Below are 24,281 nucleotides of genomic sequence, written 5' to 3'. Positions count from 1 at the left end.
TCTTGCCAGTTGTAAACCAGACTCCAACCCCTTGCTTGTTCTGTTGGAACTAGACCCTGGCATGGACCACTTCAATACCAAGCAGTCCCGAACTGGGAATATTCAAGACACCTCTTCATTCTGAATCTCTGCCACTGATGGGCAAAAGGGAGAAAGACAGCCAGGGACTCCCAGTGGGTCCCTGATGCCATTTGTTTGAGGCTCCCATTTCTAAGTGGGAAGAACCATAGGGTCTAGCCGAACCACAGCTGGAGCACTGACCAGGATTCGGGTAGCAGAGAAAGGGTATAAAACCACAGGCAGAGCGGTAAATGTGTAATGTGTGTGGCAGGGGCACTTCTTGGTAGGAAGAAAGGAGAGAAGGAAGAGAGAAGGGTATGTAGAGATGCCAAAGGAAACAGAACCTCGGATTACAGAACTCCCACCAGGCTTATCCTCACTGCTAAGACAAACAGCCTTTGGTGCCAACTGAGTCAGCTGGAGATGTGGGGTGCCAGTAATTCACCCCAGCAGTCACCCCCAGCCCAGGCTCACCCTCACTGTGCAACAGAGGCAAATGAGCTCCAGGACTGACAGGAACAGGGGGCCAGACTCCACCTTTCCAAGGCTCTTCTGCTCCCACACACCTTCTGGAAATGCTCAGCCCTGGTCAGATAAAGAAGGTGAGGGGCGCGGGTGGAGGAATGAGGAACTCAAGTTGGGAAGGAAGCATCAGCTGGAGAGGGAGACCCAGCAAGGAAATGGAGGAAGGCCCAGCCCCAGGCCAGTCACTTTAAGGTGTCATCAGCATTTTTGAACATGAGAATGGCGTTATAGATCTTCAAGGCTGGGCCCAGCTTGACGCTCATGATCTTCACAATGTCCGCCTGTGTCAGCAAAAGGAAGGCCTCGCCGTCAATCATCTGAGGGGTCAGGAGAGGGAGGTGGAGAGTGGAGAAGGTGGCAAGGGTTGTGGGGACGGAGTGAAGGAAAGGCAGGATATGCATGGGGAGTCAGGAGGGGAGAAAGAAAATGGGAATAAAGGATGTGTTATGGTGGGGGGGGGAAGGAAAGGAGGAGGGAGAGGAGAGGAGGAAGGGCCCGGAGAAAGGAGAAGGGAAGGAGAGAGGAGAAAAGGAAGACAGCCGTGGGGACAGAGAAGGAAAGAAAGATAGCCACTGGTTCAACTATTGGTACATGCATGCATTCTCTCTTTCTGCTGACCAGTCTGAGTTTCAGCATTTTTTTCTGCAATATCCTATACCTGTTGTTGCTGCTGCCTCACTGTATAGACTGTGACTCAATATAAAATGAAAATGCAAAGCCCACTGCTCCAACATATATCCTAAATTTCAAGACAGGATAGCTGAGCATGAGGCCCAGTGCAGTACTCTTGTCAGTATAGGGTCTAGGAGAGTAGGAGCCCCTTTAAAGACCCCTTTAAAGCCACCCTTGCCCAGATTCTAAGCTGTGCCATCTACCTCACAGGTTTCCCTGAACTCACTGTATTTGTGTAATGACCTCTGAGTCAGTAAGTGTGATCAACATCTTTGAAACACCTAAAGCAGAAACAAAACAAATGAACATAAAACAACCACAAAATCTTGCTAGTGTGGTCCTCACAACATGACCAATGAAGCCATTAGTTAACTTTAGTGCTTGCTAATAGGACTGGGCACACCACCATGTGTATTCCACAATGGTGCATACAAGGTATAGCATGTTACCCACCACCTGTCCTTGAGATCGAGAGAGAGGCACACAGACAGAAACAGAGACAGAGACAGAGAGAGGAAGAGAGAGGGGGGAATCAGAACCTGAATCTAAAATCTAAACAAGACTTTGGACCTAGTTTGTAATAGGAAATATAAACAATTAGAAAGGCAAGGTCAAGTGACACCACATGGTAGCAAGACAAAATCAGAAGTATACATTCTGTGAGACTTCTTAAAATGTCCTACACATACATACACATATAACACACACACACACAAATGACAGAGGCCATACTAGAATAGAAGCTATCTAAACCAGGTGCCAGTGGCTACTCAGGAGGCTGAGATCTGAGAGATTCTTATCTCCGATTATCCAACAAAAAAAAAAACAGAAGAAGAGGTGTGGTTCAAGTGGTAGAGTGCCAGACATAAGTGGAAAAGCTAAGCAACAGCACAAAGCCCTGATTTCAAGCCTCAGTACTTTGACATGCTCACAAAAAAAGAAAGAAAGTATTTTAAGAGATGTAACAACCAAAATCCATTATGAGGGACTTACTTGGATCCTGGCTCAAAATGTGGCAACTGGGGAAATTGAAATAAACCTGGGTATGGAATGATTGCCAGGAGGTCCTTTTGATTTGTCATGGCGAGAGCCATCGTATTGTCATTATGCAGAGAAAACGTTTGGTTTCAGAGATAAGAACTAGGGTATTCAGGGGTGCAATATCTTGATGTCTGTAATTTGCTTCAAATTGTTTCATTCCAAACCAGCAGCTATTGTGAAGCAACTGTGTGAAATACTGCTAATTGTTTAGGGCTTATATCCTAGGGTAGAGGCAGGATGGAAAAAGCTAGTTGTGGAGCTAGAGGCTACAGCCTTGGGGAAAGGAGAACATTTACATGTCCATGAACAGGAGCACTTGTGCATATTCATAATCTGGTGCAATCTTAGTAATCACAAGCTACAAGTACAAGCTGAAGCACATGAAGACCTCAAAACCATTGCAGGTAGCTAAAGGCACATATGCTGTCTGACTCCATATATACGAATTCAAAAACAGCCAGAGCTGGCTGGTAATGTGGCTTAGTGGTAGAGTGCTTGCCTTGCATGCATGAAGTCCTGGGTTAGATTTATTAGTACCACATAAACAGAAAAAGCTGGAAGTGACACTGTGGCTCAAGTGGAAGAATGCTAGTCTTGAGCAGAAGAAGGTCAGGGACAATGCTAGGCCCTGAGTTCAAGCTCTAGGACTGGCAAACCACCACCACCACCACCAACAACAACCCATCTAGGCACAAGGGGTGACATTGATCAAGATGCACTGGGTTTACAAACTGATTTGCTGAATTGAAATCCCTTTGTACAGCTATTTAAAGATACTTTAAAAAAAAACACAACATCTGGGGATCGGGGGTAGAGCTCAACTGGTAAAGCATGGGCTCAGCATGCACAAGGTCCTGAGTTTAAGCCCTCTGACCAAAATAAACAACAATCACAAGAACCAAAGGAAACAAAAACCTAAAACAACAACCTGTGCAGGTCAGAAGCTTTTCAGTGTGCTCCATGTTGGTCAAAACTCACTGGGAACAGGAGAGCATCTGGGGGGGGGGCGGCACATGCATCCAAGTGAGATTGACAGGCAAGGAGCAAGGGGAACCCTCGGAATGGGGAAGAAGCAAGCTTTGCTAGGCCTGGAGGAGGAGGATCTGTCCATTCCAGGCTTGACAGCTTGCGCAGCAGAGCACACATTCCTTGGGAGGGGGGATGCACAGGAAGGATGCATACATTCTTTTGGGGGGGACTTAACAAGAACCTCAAAGATCTTTCCTCGTTTCAAACTACAAATTAAGACAGTTCTGAGAAAGCTCTTTATTTGTGAGAGTAACTATGCACTAAAAGTCACAGACTACTTACAGAGCCTCTCCCTCCCCCAATCAGGCTTTCTGGTATAGTGACAGGATGAACGTATGATGCTATAATATTGCTATACATGTACACACACCAGTGCTATCACGTCTAATTATACTAGATGTCCTGGTGGAATGATTCAGTCCTCATTTGGAACACTCATCATGGCCCTGCCCTGTTGACACTTCACTCTGTCTCCATTATATAAAGATGCAGGCTCAGAGGTAAATAATTAAATTGGCAGAGCTGGGACTCATACAGACTGTCTCCAGAGCTGCCATTCTGTGCTTCTCAGCTTTGCTAATCTCTTGGACCTCAATTTTAGTCTGTGTAAGGACCCTTGCAGTAAACACTAACACCTGTGTCATTCAAAATAGTCTGTGTTCCGCTTCACCTGTGTGAAGCTTTGGGTTCCATCTCCAGTCCCCTAAATCCTTAAATCCTTCAACTCACTGCCACTGGTGAAGCTAAGTTTGAAAACTAGACTGGGCAGAGAGCAGAGAGCAAATAGAATCCTGTTTCTAGTCTGTGTTTTCCCTCCTGAAGGTGATGTGAACATGTGGTGATCCCTAGCTGGTCCATAGTCCATACCAAGTTCTTCCCAGACATGGGGGGTGCCTATGACTAGTCTTAGTTGTTTAGGTAACAGAGACCCCCTTAGCATGCATGAAGCCCTGGGTTCAATCTTCTGGTCAGGGGAGTGCTGGTGAGGGCACCTCCTTCCTGCTGCTTCAATGATACAGTGACCTTGTCTCTGTCCCCCATCTACACTTGCACCTTACCTCATCTTTGAAGAGGCGTGCTTGGTCCTCACAACCTGTCAGGGTCTGAACGAAGCCAAAGACCTTGGAAAGCAGAGAAGCTGTGTTGACCAGGATACGGACTAAAACCGCGGAGGAAGGGCTGGCCTTTGTAGCCTTGGGACTGCACAGCTGGGTCAGCGTTGCTTGTTCTCATCAGCCCCAGAGGATCTCTGTGTCTCAATGCTGGTGTGTGTGTGTGTGTGTGTGCGCGCGTGTGCGTGTGAGGGGAGGCCCCTTACTCCTGAAATCTAGGGACAAAGCCCAAGTCTTCTGCTAGATATCTATCCCCGCCCATCTACCTTGTGTGGCCATGTGGGATAGTGGCTCCGTCGGCCACACTGGGTAGCTAGAGGGACTGTGGACAGGATGGATGAGCAGGAGGGGCAGTCAGGAGTGGCATGAGGGTCCACCTGCCCAGGGACTTGCCCCACCAGGTGTGGTGAGAGGAAGATGCAGGGCAAAAAGGGAGAGGAGGCGGCCGAGGAGTGGGATGGGGGGTGTCTCACCTCCTCGATGGTCCACTTGGAGACCGTGGAGGCCGAGATGCCTGCCACGCCTGGCAGGAGCTTGCAGTGCTGCTCCCAGCACATGGAGAGCGAGCGGTCGGGGTGGGTGGACAGGGCCGACAGGAAGAAGGACTGGTGCAGGACGTCAGGAGGGAGGGCTGTGAAGCAGAGGAGGAGGCTGGAGGGCCAGTGTCAAAGACCACTCACAACCAAGCCATCTGCGAGGCTGCTGGGCTCAGGTGGCAGGCCAAGGGCCCCTTCAGAGGGCCTGCGGAGTCAAGAGGGTGACCAGAGGCTCTTGCTCTGGTCAAGGAGGCTGCTCACTTACAGAAGCTCTGACTGGCTGGGTGACTCTGGACTCGTTAGTCTGGGATGTAGCCTCCCTGCCTCTAGCTCTGAAAGATGGTCTCAGAGCTGCTCTCAAGATGCCTGCCAAAAGCTTGGTCCCTGACTACCACCACCCCTCCCCCAACACCCTTGGCTCTTATGCCAGGGGTGTGTTCTGTTTGCCCTTTTTTCCTGAAGGCCTTTGGGTCCTGATCAGCTTTCTCAGAGCTGGCCCCAGAGCCCTGACTGGCTCCCCAGCTTCACTTCCTGCTCTGCTGGGGAATCCTGGCCCTGTGGATCTGGTGAACAACGCTGCTCTGCCTAGCTGGCCTCTTCTTTGGCAGGCCTGGCACTCCCCTGCCCCCCCCACACCCCCGCCCAGCCCCAGGGCCTTACTCAACTTGGCTGTTCTAGCCTCAGCTGTCCTGGGGTTTGAACTCAGATCCTTGCACTTGCTAGGCAGGCTCTCTACCACCTGAGCCACACCTCTGGCCCTGAGAGTTGTTCTTTCCTGCTAATTTCTGACATTCACAAATGTCGCACCTCTGTGGCTCCCTCTCCTCTGTGGCCTTCCCTGCTCATCGCACTGTGCCAGCCTCTCTCTAAGCCTCGGCCTCTCACGACTCTTGTTCCTCTGCCCAAAGCCTGAGGTTCCTGTGCCAGGCCCCACTAATGGGCTTCTGTGACCCTCTTCCCTGCTGCCCTTTGCTGGCCAGTGCAAACTCAAGCACTGCCCCCTCCACCCCCCACCTCCACCCCTTCCTAATCATTAACAAGTTGCTGTTTCTCCTAACCATCCCCTCCTCTCCTGACCCAATGGGGCACATCCAGAAATCGCCTAAGATCTACTAGCACTTCTTCCGCCTGGCCACGCTCTGGCCTCTGGCACACTGAGGTTGGAACTCTTCACACCTTGGAGAAGGCCAGGAGGCCCACAGCCAGGCTCTCACAGACAGTCATGGTGTTTTAAAATGGCTCCAATAATGCTTTCAAACAACCAACCCTCTTGGGGTCTCAACAATGGGCAGCCGGGTACCCTCCCCATGGGACAGTCACCAGCACACCTTGAGCCTGTATAGAGAAGGTGTGTGAAGCATCTCCTCCAGAAGGGTCAGTGGTAACCAATATCCCTTCTGGGCTAGAGGCCATCTGCACAGCAGGGGAAAACCCTGCAGAGGTCACTCTGTCCTTGAAATGCTTCTGTGCCTTTGTGAGTCCCTCTCCCCCTCTTTGAACAAAGTCTCAGCTTTCTAGAAAGATGGACTTCCTAAGAACTCTACACAACAGTTGGTTAGGGGGCGCCCTCTGGAGGTCAGATTTCTATCCTGCAATGGGATACAATGGTGGGCAGAAGTGGGGTCCATTACCATCTGATCTTCCGAATCCCTCATCAGAGGACCTAGAGATTGGCCAAGACCTCATCACTCAGGTCTGAGGCTGCAGGAAGAGCCTTCTATCCCCACCAAGAAAAAAAAACGGTATGAAGCAGCAGCAGGAGAGAGTCGGGCGAGAGACCCAGCAGTAACTCTACCTACAGGTAGTATGCTGGGCACTTAGACTGTCCCACTTAGATCTCCCATCACACATGAGGTAAGAACTATCATCATCTGCATTTGACAAGTGAGGGATGCTGAGGCTCAGGAAGTTTGAATATACAATGAGACACCAGAGATGCTCCTATCCCAAAAACAGACCATACAAGCACACAACCACTAGGTTTTATAAACACCAATCCTGTGTGCTCTGTGCAAACTCGGGGAGTGGGGGATGGGGAGAGGACCCACACTTACTCTGAAAATCTTCCTGTGGAATCTTGCGATACTTTGGAGGACGTCCAATCCTAGAGCGAGAAACCAGGCCCGTAGCAGGGGATCAGCGGCTGGCTCGAGACGACATGAGGTCCCACACCCAGAACGCCCAGGCCCCGATTCCCTGGGCTCCGCACCTGCCATGGTGGCGAGGCTTCTTCCTCGGGGACAAGCTTGGAAGGTTCCTCTTCCGGGCCGAAGCCTCTGAGTCAGACAGGTCTGCTTTCAGCCGGCTCTGGTTCCTCTCAGCCAGCGGGCAGCCAGAGAGGCAATGGTGAGCCGTGAACTTGCCCGTGACATGACCAGAACCATCACAGCCAGGAGTGGGACACTTTCTGGGGAAGAAGGTCAAGTACGTGGCATGAACTCAGCTCTCGAGGGAGCATCACAACTCACCAACCACCTTGAAGGCCCAGGTGGGCTCCATTTGTCCCCACAGAGCCCTCTCCAACTCAGGCCCCCTTTAGTGAACTGTGGGGGCCATCCTTGAACCATGCCTGAGGTTCTCTGAACAAGAGGCCTGCACTCACCGCTGGTGAAAGTTATATTTGGAGGTTCTGGTGTGCGGCAGGCTCCTGTAGCTGAGGGGGGAGCAGTCCCCAGGAGAAGCAGAGCTGGGATCTCTGGGTCCTGGAAGGGCAGGGAGAGAAGTTGGCATAGGGTCCTAGAGGCCAGAACATGACCTCCGGAATGCAGAAGGTCAGCTGTAGTAAGAACTAGTTCTCAAGGACCTGAGCCAGGTTGGGCCACCAGTCCTGCCACAGGATATCTGCTTGACTAGGGGAAATAAGACTGCGACCTGCAGCCATACCCTCCGTCTCTGGGCCTATTTCTTGGCTTATTGTAGCAGGTAGTCCTGAGCAGGGAAGTCCAGATTCTGGAGCTCACTGTGGGTATACCAGGATACAGGAAGGAAGAGTTGTCAGGGGTTGGTGGGAGGGGAAAAGATAGCATCCTGGGGATACCCACGGAGAGGAGGCTCCAGAGGATGTCCTGTCTTGGAGCACCAGCCTGCAGGATGGATGTCTGGATGGTCAGCATCGATCCAGAAGTCATAGTTGTGATTCCAGCCATCAAAGTGGAGCTGAAGAAGAAAGATCCTTGAAGGTTAGACATGTCTCTCATGGCCCAGCTCAGCTGGGAGGCCCTCTAGGCTGCAGAAGCCTCTCCCCATCCCTTGGACCTGTGACAATCAAGGTCCTGGATTGGAAAAACCCAAAGGCTAATTCCACTATCATTGGTCTTGGCCCACTTTTCCAAGGGCTTCAGTTTATAAATTACTAGCAACTCTCATCAATTTCTGGGTAAGATTAAGACTTACTAGGCCCATCTTACAGATAGCAAGACTAAGTCTCAGAGAAGACAAGCAACTTGTTTTAAGCCCACAAAGAGCACTGATAAAGAAAGAATGGCTCATGCCATACACTTGACCTTTTACCAGTCTAGAGACTTTCTGTCCAAATGACTTGTCTGTTTCCCAGGGTCCCAGAACCACCTTTATCCGATGGTCCTCCACATCTTCTACACTGGCCACCCGAATCAGGGATGGGTTCCTGCGGTCCACGGCCTCCAGCTTCATGTTGACCAGGAAATTGTGAGGGGGTCTCTGCAAGAGGACAGCTGCTTTCAAGCCAAGGCCCAGATCAGGAGAGCTGAGAAGGGGGTCCACATGCTACGCCCAGGAAATCTATTACCCAACCACCGAGGTGGGGGAGGGGAGGAGCAAGAACCCCATCCTGGCTGGCTGAGAGCTCCACCGCTCTCCCAGCTCACGCTCACCATTTTGAAGGCCCAGGTGGGCACAGCGGAGGTCCCAGTTTCTTCTAGATATTTCTCCCAGCAGAAGCTATCCGGGTCTGGGTAGTCTAGAGAAGAGGGGAGAGGAATGTCTAGTCACCCAGGTGACTAGGGAAATTCTTTGCCCTCAGACAGGAATACAAACATGGAAGGGGCAGAGACCCTACTGAGGGAATGGGTCCTGGTGAGAACCAAAGCGTGCAGTGCCCTAAGAGCTCACAGGGATGTCTGGGAACCACAGCTCACATCACCTGTAACTCTCTGTTCCCTTTCAGTCCCATCTCAAACGCTATTGTACAGGGTCCAGAGACCCTCCCAGGAGGAAGGCGTCACTTACTTTGCTTTGGACCCTATGTCTGCTGAGGTAGGTCACCTAAGTTTTATCCATTAAGTCTAACCAGAATCAGGGTTTGATAGTATACTCCAAATATTAAAAAAAAATAACAAGGACTTGGAAGTTGGCTTAGTGGTAGAGTGCTTGCCTTGCATGCATGAGGCCCTGGGTTCGATTCCTTAGCCCTACATAAGCAGAAAAAAGCCAGAAGTGGTGCTGTGGCTCAAGTGGTAGAGCACTAGCCTTGAGCTGAAGAGTTGAGAGACAGCTCCCAGGCCCAGAGTTCAGCCCCCACGACCAACCAAAATAAATAATAAAAATCAAAATAAAAAATAAAAGGGTGGGGTGCTAGTGGTTCATGCCTGTAACCCTAGCTACTCAGGAGGCTGAGATCTGAGGATCATGTTTCAAAGTCAGCCTAGGTAGTCCATGCAACTCTTATTTCTAATTTAATTACCAAAGAGCAAGCAGTAGAACTGTGGCTAAAGTGGTAGAGCTAGCCTTGAGAAAACAACAACAACAACTACAAAACAAACAAACAAAAATCCCCAAACAACTGAAGAACAGCACCCAGGCCGAGTTCAAGCCTGAGGACCATCCATCTCCCTTTCTCCCTCCCTCTCTTTCTCTCTCTCTTCCTCTCTGTCTGCCTACCTGCCTGTCTGCCTGTCTGCCTGTCTGTCTGTCTGTCTGTCTCTTTCTCTCTCCCTCTCTCTCTCTCTCTCTCTCTCACACACACACACACACACACACACAGGATTCTCAACAACTTGGCCAAGAAGCTGAGGCCCCAGGCCCTATCTGTCTCCTTATTCTGACCCTAAAGAGGCCACTACTGAGGTGCTGGTGAAGGGCAGGGGTGCGGGGAGGTGGGCTTCAGGTTCACCTTGTGGAGGGGTGAGGGGCTTTCCTTGCTTCTGGCACCAGCCCACTGGGTGGATGTAGGGACTACTGGGATCACACCTGAAACCCAAGAACACATCATTGGTCACTGTCCAAGAGAAACACGGAGGGCTGGGGTCTTCAGCCATACAGTATAGTTTCAGGTAGCTGATAAAGGGCACAAAACTGCCATATTACCTGTAATATCTAAGGGAGAGCTGTGGTGAAGCATGTATTGCTGAGCTGTGTGTCTTATGACACAGCTCAACTCCACAGGACAGGCTGTTAGCCCCAGCCAGAGTGGGATCTGAATGCCAGGAGTGGACTGGTTGGGGTCTGCTGTTATCTAAGCTATGAGAGGGGTCATGCCCTTGCCACCCCCCTCCCCCTGCAGATCAAATCTAGGTCCCCCCACTACCAGTAGTCATAAGTATCGTCCCAGTTGTCAAAGTGCACCAGGAAGCGGCTGTCCACCACGTCAGTCACACTGGCCACGCAGACGAGCGATGGGTTCATGCGGTCAACAGCCTCCAGCTTCATGCCCACCTGGAAGCCCAGGGGTGGGGGACTCTGGGGGTAAGAAGAGGGCTGCCACGGCCAGGGCCAGAGCTAGCTAGAGCTAGCCCAGAGCCCACTGCTGAATGTAGGAGCAAGTTATCTAGGAGGCCTGCCTGGGGAGTGAAGAAGGAGCAAGAAAGAAACAAATAGGCTACAAATAAGAGTTCTTCCAGGGCAGAATTATCAGCCAAGTCTAAGCGACTTGGGACTTCTGTTGCTCTCATCCAACAAATAGCAGGCCGAGGACAAGTCCCCATACTGGAACAAGCCTGGTTTGGCTTGGCTTGGCCTGAGACAGGCAGTAGGGAAGGGAACACTGACAAGTTCTTTACTTAAAGGAAGTAGGAGAGGGAATGAGTAGTAACTGGGCATCTGCCATATTCCAGGCAGAAGGCTTCTACCATATTCCAAAAGACATCATCTCCCTACATGTTTATAATGATTCTGTAGGATAAATATTATTGTTCTCATAGTTTGACCCAGAACACAATGCTAGTCAATGGCAGGGTCAAGAGTTAAATCCTGGCTAGGTGACAGTAGCTCACACCTGTAAGCCTAGCTACTCAGGAAGCTGAGATCTGAGGTTCACAGTTCAGTCTGGGAAGATAAATCCATAAGACTCCTATCTTTAATTAATCCGCAAGAAGATGAAGAGATAGAGCTGTGGCTCTAGTGATAAAAGTCTGGCCTTGAGTGAAAAAACTAAAGGAAATTGCCCAGGCCTTGAGTTCAAGCCCCAGTATCAGCAGAAAAGAGAGAGACGGAGACAGAGACAGACAGAGAGAGAGAGAGACAGAGAGAAACACAGAGAGAGATTAAAATAGCTGGGTGCCAGTAGCTTACACTTGTAATCCTAACTACTCAAGAGGCTGAGATCTGAGGATTATGCTTGAACCAAGCCTGGGCAGGAAAGTCCATGAGAATTTTATCTCCAACTAACCAGTAAAAAGCTGGAAGTAAAGCTGTGACTCAAGTGGTAGAGTACCAACCTTGAACAAAAAAGCTAAGGGACAACATCCAGGCCTTGAGTTCAGTCCCTAGTACCAGCACACACACACACACACACACAATAGTTCAACTTAAAAGTCTGTGCTGCCTATCACAGAAACAGGAGGGACCTTGCCAGTCACCTGTGAACTTGCAAGAATGGGCTCTAATGCCCGGCGCAGGTGGCTCACATGTGTAATCCTAGCTACTCAGGAGGCTGAGAGCTGAGGATCATGGCTCAAAGCCTGGGCAGGAAAGTCCAAGAGACTCTTATCTCCAATCTACCAGAAAACTGCAAGTGGTGCTGTGGCTCAAGTGGTAGAGTGCTTGCCTTGAGCTGAAGAGCTCAGGGACAGCATCCAGGCCCAGAATTCAAGTCCCACCAAAAAAAAAAAAGAATGGGCTCTAGGGTTGGACTAGGGTAGAAGAATAACTCTGCCTGATCTCTGAATGGTGGCACAAAGGGACCTTGAACCTTCATTATGTTAACTGTGTGTGTGTGTTGAGAAAGAGAGAGCATGCATGCATACATGTGTGTGATGATGAAGATTCAATACAGAGCTCATGCATGTTGAACAGACACTATCACTGAACTACACCTCCAATACGAATATTTCAATAAGAACTCCTTATATCTTTTGGATCCTTTGCTTGGGATTACATGAGATACTTTAGCTGTGAAAGATGCCAGCTGCCTTTGAAGACATTAAAAGGCTGTTAGGAATGAACGAGAACCTCAATGTTAGCAGAAAAGAAGTTTGTGGAATAGCCTTTGACCTTACACGAAAAGACTGAAGAATGCAAAGAATTATAGTGACAAGTGAGTGCACAGACCGAGGCGATGGGCCTGGGGCTCCTGGCCTGGATGGACAATCCTGCCATAGGGAAAGGCTATGGTTTGAGTATGTTTCCCAATGGCTGGTGCCCAGTGAGATGGTGTTGAGCGGTGGTGTCTAGCAGGAGAGAATTAGGTTGAACTACTAGTGTAGTTCTTGAAGAACCTTGGTTAGTTCCCTTGAGAGTGAATCCTTATTTGAAAAATGAATCACTAAAAGCCAAGAGTCCCCAAGTCCCCTGACTTCCAAACTCACCCTTCGGATCTCTGATCTCTTCCATAGGCATTCCCACCACTGAGGTGCCATCAGCCTCTAGAACCACGAGCTACACAAACCTCTTTTGTTTACACATTAACTAGTCTTGAATATTTTTGTTATAGCAACAGAAAATGAGATAGGACAGGGTGGACAGAAGGAACTGGGGAAAACCTCTAACCAGCCCCTGCCCTCCCCTCTTTGATCTCTAACCCTTGGCCCTGTTCAGCTGCGAGGCTTGCACCTGACAGGAGAGACCAGAAAGCTGAGATCACCAGAAGATGAGCTCTTTTCTGATGAGTCAGATTCCCTGGGCTGGCTGTGGTGACTGTGGCCCGGGCGGCTGGAGGGTGATGTCCACTCCCGCTCAGGGGCACTCACATGGCTCTGGCTCACAAACAGGTGCTTGGGGGCCGCCTGAGCTCTTGTGCTGCGCAGGTACTGGCTCCAGCTGAACTCTTCCTCCTTGTAACCTAGGCCCCTCGGGGGGGAATGACAGAGCGCCGTGCAGAGGCTAGGCTGTGCTGAGGGGACCCCCACAGTGAAGCAGCAGAATCGGGTGGGCCTGAGGACTCCCACAACCCTCAGGAAACCCCTGAGCACTTAAAGGGCTTCTGCCTTGGCTCCGGGGTAGTCATATGAGAACATGATGGAGACGCTGGCGGGGTTGGCAATCATGGGAGCTGGAAGGGAGGACTGACAGGGGAGAAGAGAGGATCTATGGAACTCACTGCCTCCCAGGCCCAACCTGGGCAGGCCTTACCTTTGGGAGGTTGCAGCTTGTGCCCTGTCTTCTCAAACCAGCCAGCAGGATGAATGTCAGGGGAGTTGGCATTGACCCAGAAGTCATGGCACTCAGAATACCCATCGAAATGTAGTCGGAGGCGGTATCCACAAACCTGGCCCCGTGAAGGGATCACAGAGACTCCAGTGCCAGCAGGTGACTCAGCCCCTGACCATGACCTCTCCTAGCCCAGCCTATAGTCTCGGGGTTCTGATGCTGACAGGTTCCCAAACCCACATCTCTTCCCACCTCCTTCCCTCAGCTCCCCTCTTCTCTCTCTTGTCTGTTGTGGGGCTTGAACTCTGGGCCTGGGCGCTATCCCTGAGTTCTTCAGCTTAAGGCTAGTGCTCTACCACTTGAGCCACAGTGCCACTTCCAGTTTTCTGAGTGGTTTATTGGAGATAAGAGTCTAACAAGCTTGCAATCATGATCCTCAGATCTCAGCCTCCTGAGTAGCTAGTATTATAGGTGTGAGCCACCGGGGCTGGCTCTCTCTCTTTTTTTTTTTGGTCGGTTGTGGGGCTTGAACTCTGGGCCTGGGTGCTATCCTTCAGCTCTTCAGCTCAAGATCAGTGCTCTACCGCTCGAGCCACAGCACCACTTCTGGTTTTCTAGTGGTTTATGGAGATAAGAGTCTCACAGACTTTCCTGCCCCAACTGGCTTTGAACCATGATCCTCAGATCTCAGCCTCCTGAGTAGCTAGGATTACCGGTGTGAGCCACCTGCGCCTGGCTTCTCTCACTCTTTTTTAAATTTTTATTTCCTTCAGTTTTTTTATGTGATGCTGAGGAATCCAATCCAGGGCTTCATGCATGCTAGGCAAGTGCTCTACCACTAAGCCTCACTCCCAGCCCCTCCCCTCCCTTCCCTTCCCCTCCCCTCCCCTCTCCTCTCCTTTCCTCACCTCTCCTCTTCTCTCCTTTTTCCCATCCTCTCTTTTCTCTTCTCTTCTTCTCTCACTCCCTCTTCTCTCCTTCCCCCTTCCCATTTTGGACTCTGCCCCAAGCTTCTCACTCATCCTACAGCAAGGCCAGTTCATGTCCTCATGAGCCCCAAGTGCTGGGTACAAGACAGATTGACTCTTTGGCTTCCTGCCCTCCTGTGCCCCAGATGGGACTTGGAAGGGGTCACAGGCTTGAGGCTGCTCAGGGCCCTTGATGGCCTTTCCTTCTGCTACCTCCTCTCACTGCTCCCCACTTGGACACCCCGCGATGGGTCCTCTCAGCTCACGGCTAGAGCATGGTGGGGGCCTACTCCAGGTGAGCTCCATTGTTTCGTTCAGTTAAACTCTCTAGTGTTAATTTATGACTAAATCCAGAACCTCTGCCTACTTTGCAGCTTGGTGCTTCTCTTCTTTATGGCAGTGGCCATTGAACTCAGATTCTGGCACTTGACACCATGTGCCACACCCCAATCCTCACTGCGCCTGGAGCTCCTGTGCATTTGCACAGCTCCTTTCTCAGGGCCAGGCAAGGGAGGCCCTTCCTCTATGCTGTTCCTGCCTCCTCAGGCCAAAGGAAGAGCTTCGGGGCTGGGAAGGTGGCTCGGTGGTAGCGTACTTGCCTCACATGCATGAGGCCCTGGGTTTGATTCCCAAGCACCACATAAACAGAAAAAGCCGGAAGTGGTGCTGTGACTCAAGTGGTAGAGGGCTAGCCTTGAGCTGAAGAGCTGAGGAACAGCTCCCAGGCCCAGAGTTCAAGCCCTAAGACTGACAACAACAACAACAAAAAATGAAGAGCTTCCCTCTGCCACCCCATGGCATGTCACTGTCATGAAACCTGCAAGTTCTTACAGACAAGGACCAGTTTGACTCCCCCTGGGGAATCTGTCCTCAAGCTCCTCAGGTTGGACTGCAACATACCATACAATGGTCTACGGCCCTGTAGTATTTCATCTGGTTTGAACTCTTTTAGTTTCCTCTGCATTGCAACTTCATCCCCTGTAAGACTGGGTGCCATGTTCCTAGGCTACACTGAGTGACATCACCAGATGGGTATTAGCCAGCCTCTCCTCACCTCGGCCACCGTGAGGATGAAGTACATGGATGGGTGTTGAGGGTCAATGCCTTCCAGCTTCATGCCCAGTTTGAAGCCATTCTTGTTGTGAGTGACCGCCTGGGACTGTCAACGCACAGAGTGGAGAGGACCCAGCTTCCATCCAGCCTTATCCTTGCCTGGCGAGCTTGGGGTGAAGGAGCTGCCTTTAGGCCCCACCCGCTTGGTGTTCCTAAAGGGGCAACTTGTCTGTGGAATCTGTCACGCAGGGATCCAGAAAGGAACAGAAGAGCTGAGAGGCAGATCTGGACGTAAAAGCCCCCTCTGGCACAGTGCACAGAAAGGTCAGCAATGTGGCTCTGAGTAGAGGCACCAGAATCAAAAACCTGCAGGCCTAGGAACTGGGTGAGCCTGGGTGTCATCTCCCCATTTCTTCACCTCCCGGAAGCCCCTGATGGTACCCCCAGGCACCTAACAGCCTCTCCCCTGTCCATTCTTCCAGTCAGACAGAGAACACCAGAAGGCCTGAGTCTGGTGGTGGTCTTTGGACTAGGAAGACAAGACAAGCTCTTCATAGATGGAAATTGTTCAACTCACGTCCTGGAAGAGGTTGATGGGGGCGGTGATAGCCTTCTGCTCCTCCAAGTAGGACTCCCATGACCAGCCCGCCTTCTTCTCACCTGAGGCTGCAGAGAAGAAACAGACAGGATGACTCCGGGGCTGCTCCTGATGCAAGACTTTCCTTAGTTTCTCCTGACTGAACTCTGATGTTAACCTTCAAAGCAAACCAGTTGGAAACCATATGCACCCTGTGTTTTTCTCTTGGCTTTGATGGCACCAGTCACAGAGGTGGCTCAGTCTCAGATGAAGCCAACAAGTTCTGTCCACTCCCCTACCTCCATCTCCAGGCCACCATCAGAAGCCTTTGGTTTATACCACAATGAAAGTCACGGACCAGCTACAGAGGTTCCTGTCTTCTGAAGAGTAACTGAGGGCAAAAAGGAGTAGCAGGTTCTAAGCCAGAGTACTCAGTAAACAGTGTTGCTTCAGCTCATAAAGGAAAGATGAAACACACAGGGGGGAGAAATGGAGGAGAGAGGACATACAGAAATAAGAAACTCTTTTAACTTCTTCCCCTAAATTACTTACAGGCATACACAGAGAAACACATATGTGCTTACATCCTTGTGCACTCTTAGATAAAGGGAAGGTTCTCCTCTCCCAGACATAAGCATGTGCGAACATGTTCTCTCTCTCTCATATATACACAGAGGTGTGCATGCACACATACACACACACACACACACACACACACACACACACACTTTCTATAGTCAGGGCCTATAGCCCCAGCTAGGTTCCAGGGTTCTAGGCAGGGGAGGTGATCTCTCCTGTAGATGGAGTCCTAGCCTCCCACCAAGAAGCTGAAGTAGTCAATTACCTGGAAGGTAGGCTGACCAGGTCAGCTGGGTTCCTGCCAGGCCATAGACTGACTTACAAGAATAAGTTCATATCCAGCTGCTTCTGGAAACTTATAAGCCTTGTTTTTTCATCTCTAAAATGCAGATGATTAGGCTAGGCACCAGTGGCTCATACTATAATCCTAGCTACTCAGTACGCTGAAATCTGAGAACTGTGGTTCAAAGCCAGCCAGGGCAGGGAAAGTCTGTGAAACTCTTATCTTCAATTAACTACCAGAAAGCTAGGAGTGCAGCTGTGTGGCTCAAGTGGTAGGTTGCTAGCCTTGAGTCAAAAACCCCAGGACAGTACCCAGACTTTGAGTTCAAGTCCCAGGAATGGCCCTTACACATTCCCTCCCTCCCTCCCTTCTCCCCCCGCTCCCTCCCCCCCTCTTTCTCTCTCTCTCACACACACACACAAGATCATTTCATCTATCACAGAGGGCTGTTTATGAGTATTGTAAAAGACACTGTCTGAGAACCTTATGAAAGCCAAAATGCTTGGTTCATGTTATTTGTCCTTGCTGGTTTTCCTATGTCTGTCTGACCTGGATCCTAACTCTACCATGCTCTGGTTTATGTGACTGCTGCTTGGGCTTGGGCTATACTTGAACTTGGAGGAGTTTGTGATTCAGAAAGATAGTTTTTCCTCAGTTAGAAGCATCTCTCCTGCAGCTGCCTAAATTCCCATCACTGTACCAAATCTTAAGTCCCAATAACCTGACCTAGCTGGGCCAAAGCAAGACTTTCATCTATCAGCTGCTCAACAGAGCCAGCAAACTTCTTAGAGATTTATACCAACACTCCAATCTAAAGGACATCCTTTTGGGCTACCTGTCCTTAGTGAAACCTAGACTGTCCTTCAGAATAATCATTTCCCCTACAATGTTTTCCCAAAGCCTATCCAGCGTTATCTCTTCTTACTGAGCAGAAGAAAGGGAATGAAGCAAGAGCAGATCTAAGAATTTTAGGCTGTACTTCTTCCGTTTCTTGCTACTAGACTCTCCACCATTACAATTCTTATTCTTTTCTCATCCTGCAAGACCTGGATATGGCTCTAGCACCTAGCTCAGGGGTTTATACAGAATAGATATCCAACAAATGTTTGCTAATTGATTAGAAGAATGGATAAGTGGATGGATGGAGGGATGGATGGATGGGTGGGTGGATGGATGGTTGGGTGGTTGAATAGATGTGTGAGTGAGTGGGTAAATGGATGGACTGATGGTTAGGTAAGTGAGTGGGTGGGTGGATGGAGTTAATGAGCCTTCCTTGACTCCATGAGGCAGAATGTGTTCTTTGACAGTCTTTCACGTTGATATATTTCAAGCACAATACTTGTGCTACTACATTATAACTTCCTTTTTCTATATCTGGCTCTGTGAGCTCTTCCTATGTGCTGATATTGTATCTTGCTTATTTTGATCTCTGAACATCCAACCATTTCCCAACAGTGGGAAATGTATGTCTACAGAAAATGTAATGAGAAGAACAGGAGTCCAAAGAACCACCAATTACAAGCAGTCACCAGGATGCTCATTGTTGTTGTTGGTTTAACTGTGCTGCAGATATGTCTCTATATTGACCTATCTCTTACATAGCTTGGCTAGCAAATTCATCCTAAGATGAATTTCAGTAAAGTGGGCTAATGGTGTAGCTCAGTGGTCTTAACATGTGCTTATCATGCATGAGTTCTTGGTACTAAAAGGAGAAAAACATTGAAAGTTTAATCAAGAGTCTGGTACTTGTGTTTAATGTATGCTTCCTGAGGATCTATTCCTGGAAACAGCAAGCGGAAGAAGCGGAACTCTGTGATGACCATTGTTTACCTGGTGACAGCTTGTCTTCAGCTTCTGGGGAGCATAAATGGACCTTTTTATGTCTTGAACATGGCCTACATTTTGTCGTAAACAGATTAGGGACTTCAATTAAGGAAGTGTCTCTATCCTGGGTGCTGGTGACTCACGCCTGTAATCCTAGCTACTCAGGAGTGAGTTCAAGCCTTATAACTGACAATAACAACAACAACAGCAACACAATAACTCCTGTCACATAAATATGTACACATAAAGCACTGACATTTAAAAAGCTAGGAAAGAGCCAGGCTTCGGTGGCTTACATCTGTAATCCTTGTTACTCAAGAGGCTGAGATCTGAGGATTGTAGTTTGATATTATCCAGGGCAGGAAAGTCTGTGAGACTCTTATCTCCAATTAACCACCAGAAAACGGGATCTGGGGATGTGGTTCAAACTGGTAGAGTGCTAGCCTTGAACAAAAAGCTCCTGTAATCCTAGCTAGCCAGGAGGCTGAGATCTGAGGATCACGGTTCAAAGCCAGCCTGGGCAGCAAAGTCCGTGAGACTCTTATCCCCCAACAAAGCACCAGAAAACCAGAAGTGGCACTGTGGCTCAAGCGGTAGAGCGCTCGCCTTGAGCTGAAGAACGCAGGGACAGTGCCCAAGCCCAGACTTCAAGCCCCACAACAGAAAGAAAGAAAGAAAGAAAGAGAGAGAGAGAGAGAGAGAGAGAGAGAGGAGAGAGAGAGAGAGAAAGAAAGAAAGGAAGGAAGGAAGGAAGGAAGGAAGGAAGGAAGGAAGGAAGGAAGGAAGGAAGGAAAAAGACAATATATAAAACTCACTGTAAGGACAGAAATCTCTGAATCTGAAAAGACTGACAAGTGATGAGTTGATCCTAGGGAATGCCACTGCAGAGACACTTGATCTAGATGTGGACAGAATGAGATACCATATGACAGTGGTGAACGACATCTAACTGTTAAGATTATTAGAATAGTTATCAATAAATAAGTTGTAAGGACTTTTTCATAGCATGTCAGAAAATGATTTTTCATCCAAAAGGGTAGCTGAAAAGATGAAGGAGCTATTTGAGAGAGAAGGTCTGAATTATACATGAGTTACATATTACGAAGTCTTAAACCATTAGAACACTCCAGCAACTCTAGATGTGTCAGATAAACAGCTTAGGTCACAATGTAAATTTCTACCTACTAACATAGTTTGTTTCCTTAAATAATGAAAGAAAAGAGATAGAGGGAGAAAACACAGAAACCAATGTCACACTAACATTCATAATGGAGATAGTGAGTAGTATAACTTTGGGCTGATAGTGTAGTTTGGTAGTAGAGTGACTGCCTGGTATGTATGAAGTCCTAGGTTCAATTCCTAGTACTGAAAAAAAAAAGATAACAATGTACTAGCTAACATAGCCCAGCTACAATAACACTGATGTATACATTTGTTTTTGTAAATTAAGACAGTAGTTGGGCCACAGCAGAAAGACACAATCTCTTTCCTCACTGTGTTAGTCTATGAAGCTGTAAACCAAACAGGGCTAAGTATTAGGACTCAGGAGTGACTGCTTGGGTAAGACAGAGACAAAATTTGATTTGGATCCAGGCACTGATAGCTTATGGTGTCATAAGTAGCTACTTGGGAGGCTGAGATCTGAGAATCATGATTCGAAGCATGGGCAGGAACGTCCATAAGACTCTTATCTCTGATTAACCACCAAGAAACTGAAAGTAGAGCTATGGCTCAAGCGGTAGAGTGCTAGCTTGAGCAAAAAAGCTCAGGGACAGTACCCAGGTCCTGAGTTCAAACTCCAGGACCAGCACACACTGATTGATTAACTCTGGTGGGCAGAGGTTGGAAGGGAAAGTAGAACCTTGGACACAGCCCAGCTCCTCTGGCCGTGATTGATCCATTGAGGCAGGATGATGATCTAAGTACTGACCTCATCTTTGTGGTTCTCTCTGAGATGGGAAACACAGTGACTCATGCAACCGAACTGAAGTCCAAGAGGAATTGTCAACATACAAATCATCCATTCATCTACTTGAACAAACATTAATTGAGAAACTACTCCAAACCAAGCTCTAGGCTAAGCAGCCGGGATGTAGTGATTAATAAAACCAACTCAGTAGCTGTGTTGATGGAGTCTAAGGTCTTGAGGGAGAAAGACATTAACCAAATTGTTTTATAAGTATGATCAATGATACTTACTCTACTTGACAGTTGTGGCCTGGGAATACTGAGGTGGTAAGATAAAAGGCCTCAGGGATCTTTTTTGAAATTTTTTAGAATCAAAAGACCAGAATAGCTGGGCACTGGTGGTTCATGCTTGTAATCCTAGCTACTCAGGAGATCTGAAGATCATGATTCAAAGCCAGCCCAAGCAGAAAAGTCTATGAGACTCTTATATCCAATTAACGACCAGAGAAACTGCAAGTGGTGTTGTGGCTCAAGTGGTAGAGTGCTTGCCTTGAGCTGAAGAGCTGAGGGACAGCGCCCAGGCCCAGAGTTCAAACCCTATGGCCGACCTCCTCCCCTCATCCCCCAAAAAATCCAGAATAAAGTTGTGCACTGGTGGCTCAGCCTTGTAATCCTAGCTACTCAGGAGGCTGAAGTCTGAGGATTGGGGCTTAAAGCCAGCCTGGGCAGGAAAGTCCATGAGACTCTTATCTCCAATTAACCAATTAAGTGTGCTTGACTGGAGCAAAAAAGCTCAGAGACAGCATTCAGACTGCGAGTTCAAGCCTCACAACTAGCAAACAAACAAACAACAAACAAAAGGCCAGAGTAGGGACCCAAATAGGAAGGTCAAATCAAGGACCAGTGTGGGCTTGCCTAGACCATCAAAGAAAAGTAATGCCAGTGTTGCCAAAAATGCTGCTCAAATCTTCAGATACTGAAGCCAAGACTTTGCTGGCAAGGATGCCTACTCACAATTTAATAACAAAGAATAAAGAAATACAGCAATGTTTTCTCACTGTCTCTCTTTTTCACATATACTAACTGGTGAACATCTATGTATATATCAAATTGTATCACAACCATGACCTCTCCCCCGACCTCCCATCTCCACACACACACACACACACACACACACACTCACATGTCACCATACCAGGCTGGCTGCTGCTCCATTCTTCGCTCTCTGGAGTGGTAGTAGTGGTGGCTTGTCTCTCTGCATCCTTTCCTTCTTGCTTCTCCTGTAGAAGATAAGCCTGTTCTCAGCTTTCTGTCCTCAGCATTTGAGGTGGAGGTCCAGCCTCTGATCCTACTCTTTCCCAGGCTCTGCCCTAAACAGGTAGAATTCCTTCTAGGCCATCCACTAGTAATAGCACCAGTGGATAAGTTGGTACCCTGGCAAAAGTTCCTGTGAGCACCAACCCCTCCCCGCCTCTTTCAGTTACACACTCTTGACAAACTCTTATACCCAGGGGGGAAACTGAATACACAAACACCTTCTCTGTGTTGACTTTACCTACCCAGTGGATGCTTTGTGCTCTATCTATTCCTGCTTCTGCAACTAGAGCTTTATGTTTTCTAACCCCTTGCCTTGGTTCTGGACTTCAGGAACTGTTTTCCACCTCCCCCACACATCCACTCTGGAGCCAGTTCATAGGACTGTGCCAAATGACACTAGGCTGAGATGGTAGCTCCAGAAAATCAAGAGCAATTCATTCATTTATTTTTCAGTCAAGGACAGGACTTGACCCAAGATAGAATCTAAAACGCAGGATGAGTCATAATGGATATCTAGCCCCATGTCTTGGACTCACCAGGTAATGGGAGCTGAGGAATGGGCTATAGTCTCCCCCTTCCCCCTCCAGGGAGGCCTTCTTCTTACCATGGAAGACTCCGACTCCTCTGATGGGCTCTGGTATTCCCTGTGCCTCCTCTTCTTCATAGGTTTGAGTAGATCAGATACATCTGTGCAGCCTGAGTTCTCCACAATGACTGACCTGAGGGAGAAGCTGCCTCAGCAAAAGCAGCACCTGCCATCCTAGCTACTCAGGAGGCTGAGATCTGAGATCCTGGTTCAAAACGATCCTGGGTAGGAAAGTCCATGCACCAGCCTGCCCCGCTCCTAAGCCTGAGCAGGAATGGGGCTTTGAAGGCTGAAGACAGACAAGTAAGGCTGCGCCCCCCTCCCCCTTACCGCTCCTGGAACAGCTGAGGGCAACCGTTGTTGGAAGAGCCAAGATCTGGACAGGTACCCTGAGGCCCGCACGCCTGGCACCGACAGGTGCTGTGATCCTCTGTGGGGTCCCGAGAGGGCTCTTCTGGAGGGTCCTGAGGGGGGTCCCCTGTGGGGGCCAACTGGGCCTCAGGGTCCTCACCACTTAGCAGCCTCACCATGGTCCCTTCTCAGCGCTGGTCAGACCCCCACCCCAGCCTTCTCCATCAGGACCATCATGAACCACACCCCCAGCCCAGGGTCCTCAGGGAAACTGAGGCCTAGCCCACCCTGCACAGTGCTCCCAGCTCAGGGCCCGGGGATCTGGCTCCTACCAGGATGCTGGGTGCCTGAATCACCACCTCTAGCGGGGGCCCCGCCATCTTCACGTTCGGCCAAGCTCTCTTGCTGCGGCTCGGGGTTCAGTGGTTGCTCCACTCCCACCATTTTCAGCGGCGTGTACTCGCTTATCCGGAACTGGGGCGTGGGAGAGTCTGAGGATGGCGACCCCTAGACCACCTGGGAGCAGTGCAGTCTCCCAATCTCTAACACTACCTCAAGCTCCTGCAGACCTGGCTCCGCCCCCTCCAAGCCCCGCCCCCAAGCACCTTCATGTCCAGTCCCAAGCTAACGCACTCTAAGCTCCGCCTCCAGGAGATCAGTGTGCTTTAACTTAAGCCACGCCCCTAAAGGCTTGCATTCACAGCACTGACCAACCCCAGGAGTCTGCATCTCTGACAGCTAGGCTTTTCTAGCTTAGGTCCTGCCCCTTAGCTGTGAATAGCCAATCCCTATGGGCACTGACCCGTAGGCCACTCCCAGGGGGCGTGGCCGAAGCCTCCGTCCATTCCAGCAGCCGTAATGTGCTGGTACTAGTGTTGGGCCCTGGTCCAGCATTCATCTGTGGCAGAACGGTGGCTGTCACTGGTTCGCTGCCAGACCCTCGCTCCAGGGCGCCCACCTGGATTGGCTCCCGAGAGAAGCAGGACACATCCAGGGTCCTACTGGGCAGGCCAAGTGTGGCCGAGGTGGCTGTGGGTGGATACACACATAGAGACGTGGCACTCACTGGTGAACCTAGTGGCCCTGCCTCAAATCTGCCACAATGTGTAGGCAGGTGAAGAAAAGCCAGGTGTAGCAAAGTTAAAAGTGTCAATTCCCCCTCCCCCCTTCCACTTGAGCAGGTACAGAAATGCTATTCCTCAAGATCCCTTACTTGACCTACCTGGAAGGATGAAGGCAGATGGGGACAGGTGAGGACCAGAACCTGAGCTGTCTCTGGCCACCAGGTGCACACTAACCTCCCCTGTGGAAGGGCCCTTCAGCGTCCTCAGCATCTCCATTTCCGCATGTCCCTCCAT

General features: G+C 49.6%; 1 protein-coding gene across 1 annotated transcript; it reads right to left on the bottom strand.

The window, feature by feature from the left end:
* Positions 1-767: 767 nt before the first annotated feature.
* Positions 768-24,281, bottom strand: L3mbtl1 (l(3)mbt-like 1 (Drosophila)). Its single transcript, XM_013010709.1, has 21 exons — positions 24,146-24,281; positions 23,726-23,952; positions 23,256-23,397; positions 22,903-23,050; positions 22,591-22,705; positions 21,865-21,949; positions 16,076-16,164; positions 15,500-15,604; positions 13,460-13,595; positions 13,078-13,169; positions 10,479-10,630; positions 10,065-10,141; positions 8,827-8,912; positions 8,543-8,653; positions 8,017-8,131; positions 7,578-7,677; positions 7,185-7,382; positions 7,030-7,079; positions 4,913-5,070; positions 4,386-4,448; positions 768-902 (listed from the first exon to the last, which is right to left on the bottom strand). Exons 1-21 carry the CDS (start codon positions 24,279-24,281, stop codon positions 768-770), a joined length of 2,520 nt encoding a protein of 839 aa, XP_012866163.1.

Source organism: Dipodomys ordii, unplaced genomic scaffold (genome assembly GCF_000151885.1).
Source record: "Dipodomys ordii isolate 6190 unplaced genomic scaffold, Dord_2.0 Scaffold13, whole genome shotgun sequence".
NCBI lineage: Eukaryota > Metazoa > Chordata > Mammalia > Rodentia > Heteromyidae > Dipodomys > Dipodomys ordii.
Note: the sequence above shows the minus strand (reverse complement) of the source record. Positions and strands in the feature narration are given on the sequence as shown.

Bases quoted from the DNA above. Each gene is read 5' to 3' on its own strand.
- L3mbtl1 (XM_013010709.1), bottom strand. From the start codon at position 24,281: ATGGAGGGACATGCGGAAATGGAGATGCTGAGGACGCTGAAGGGCCCT. The intron at 10,631-13,077 runs GTGAGTGCCCCT...TCTTACCCCCAG, and splicing joins TGTTTGTGAGCCAGAGCCAT to AGTCCCCCACCCCTGGGCTT. The intron at 7,080-7,184 runs GTGCGGAGCCCA...TTCTCGCTCTAG, and splicing joins AAGCCTCGCCACCATGGCAG to GATTGGACGTCCTCCAAAGT.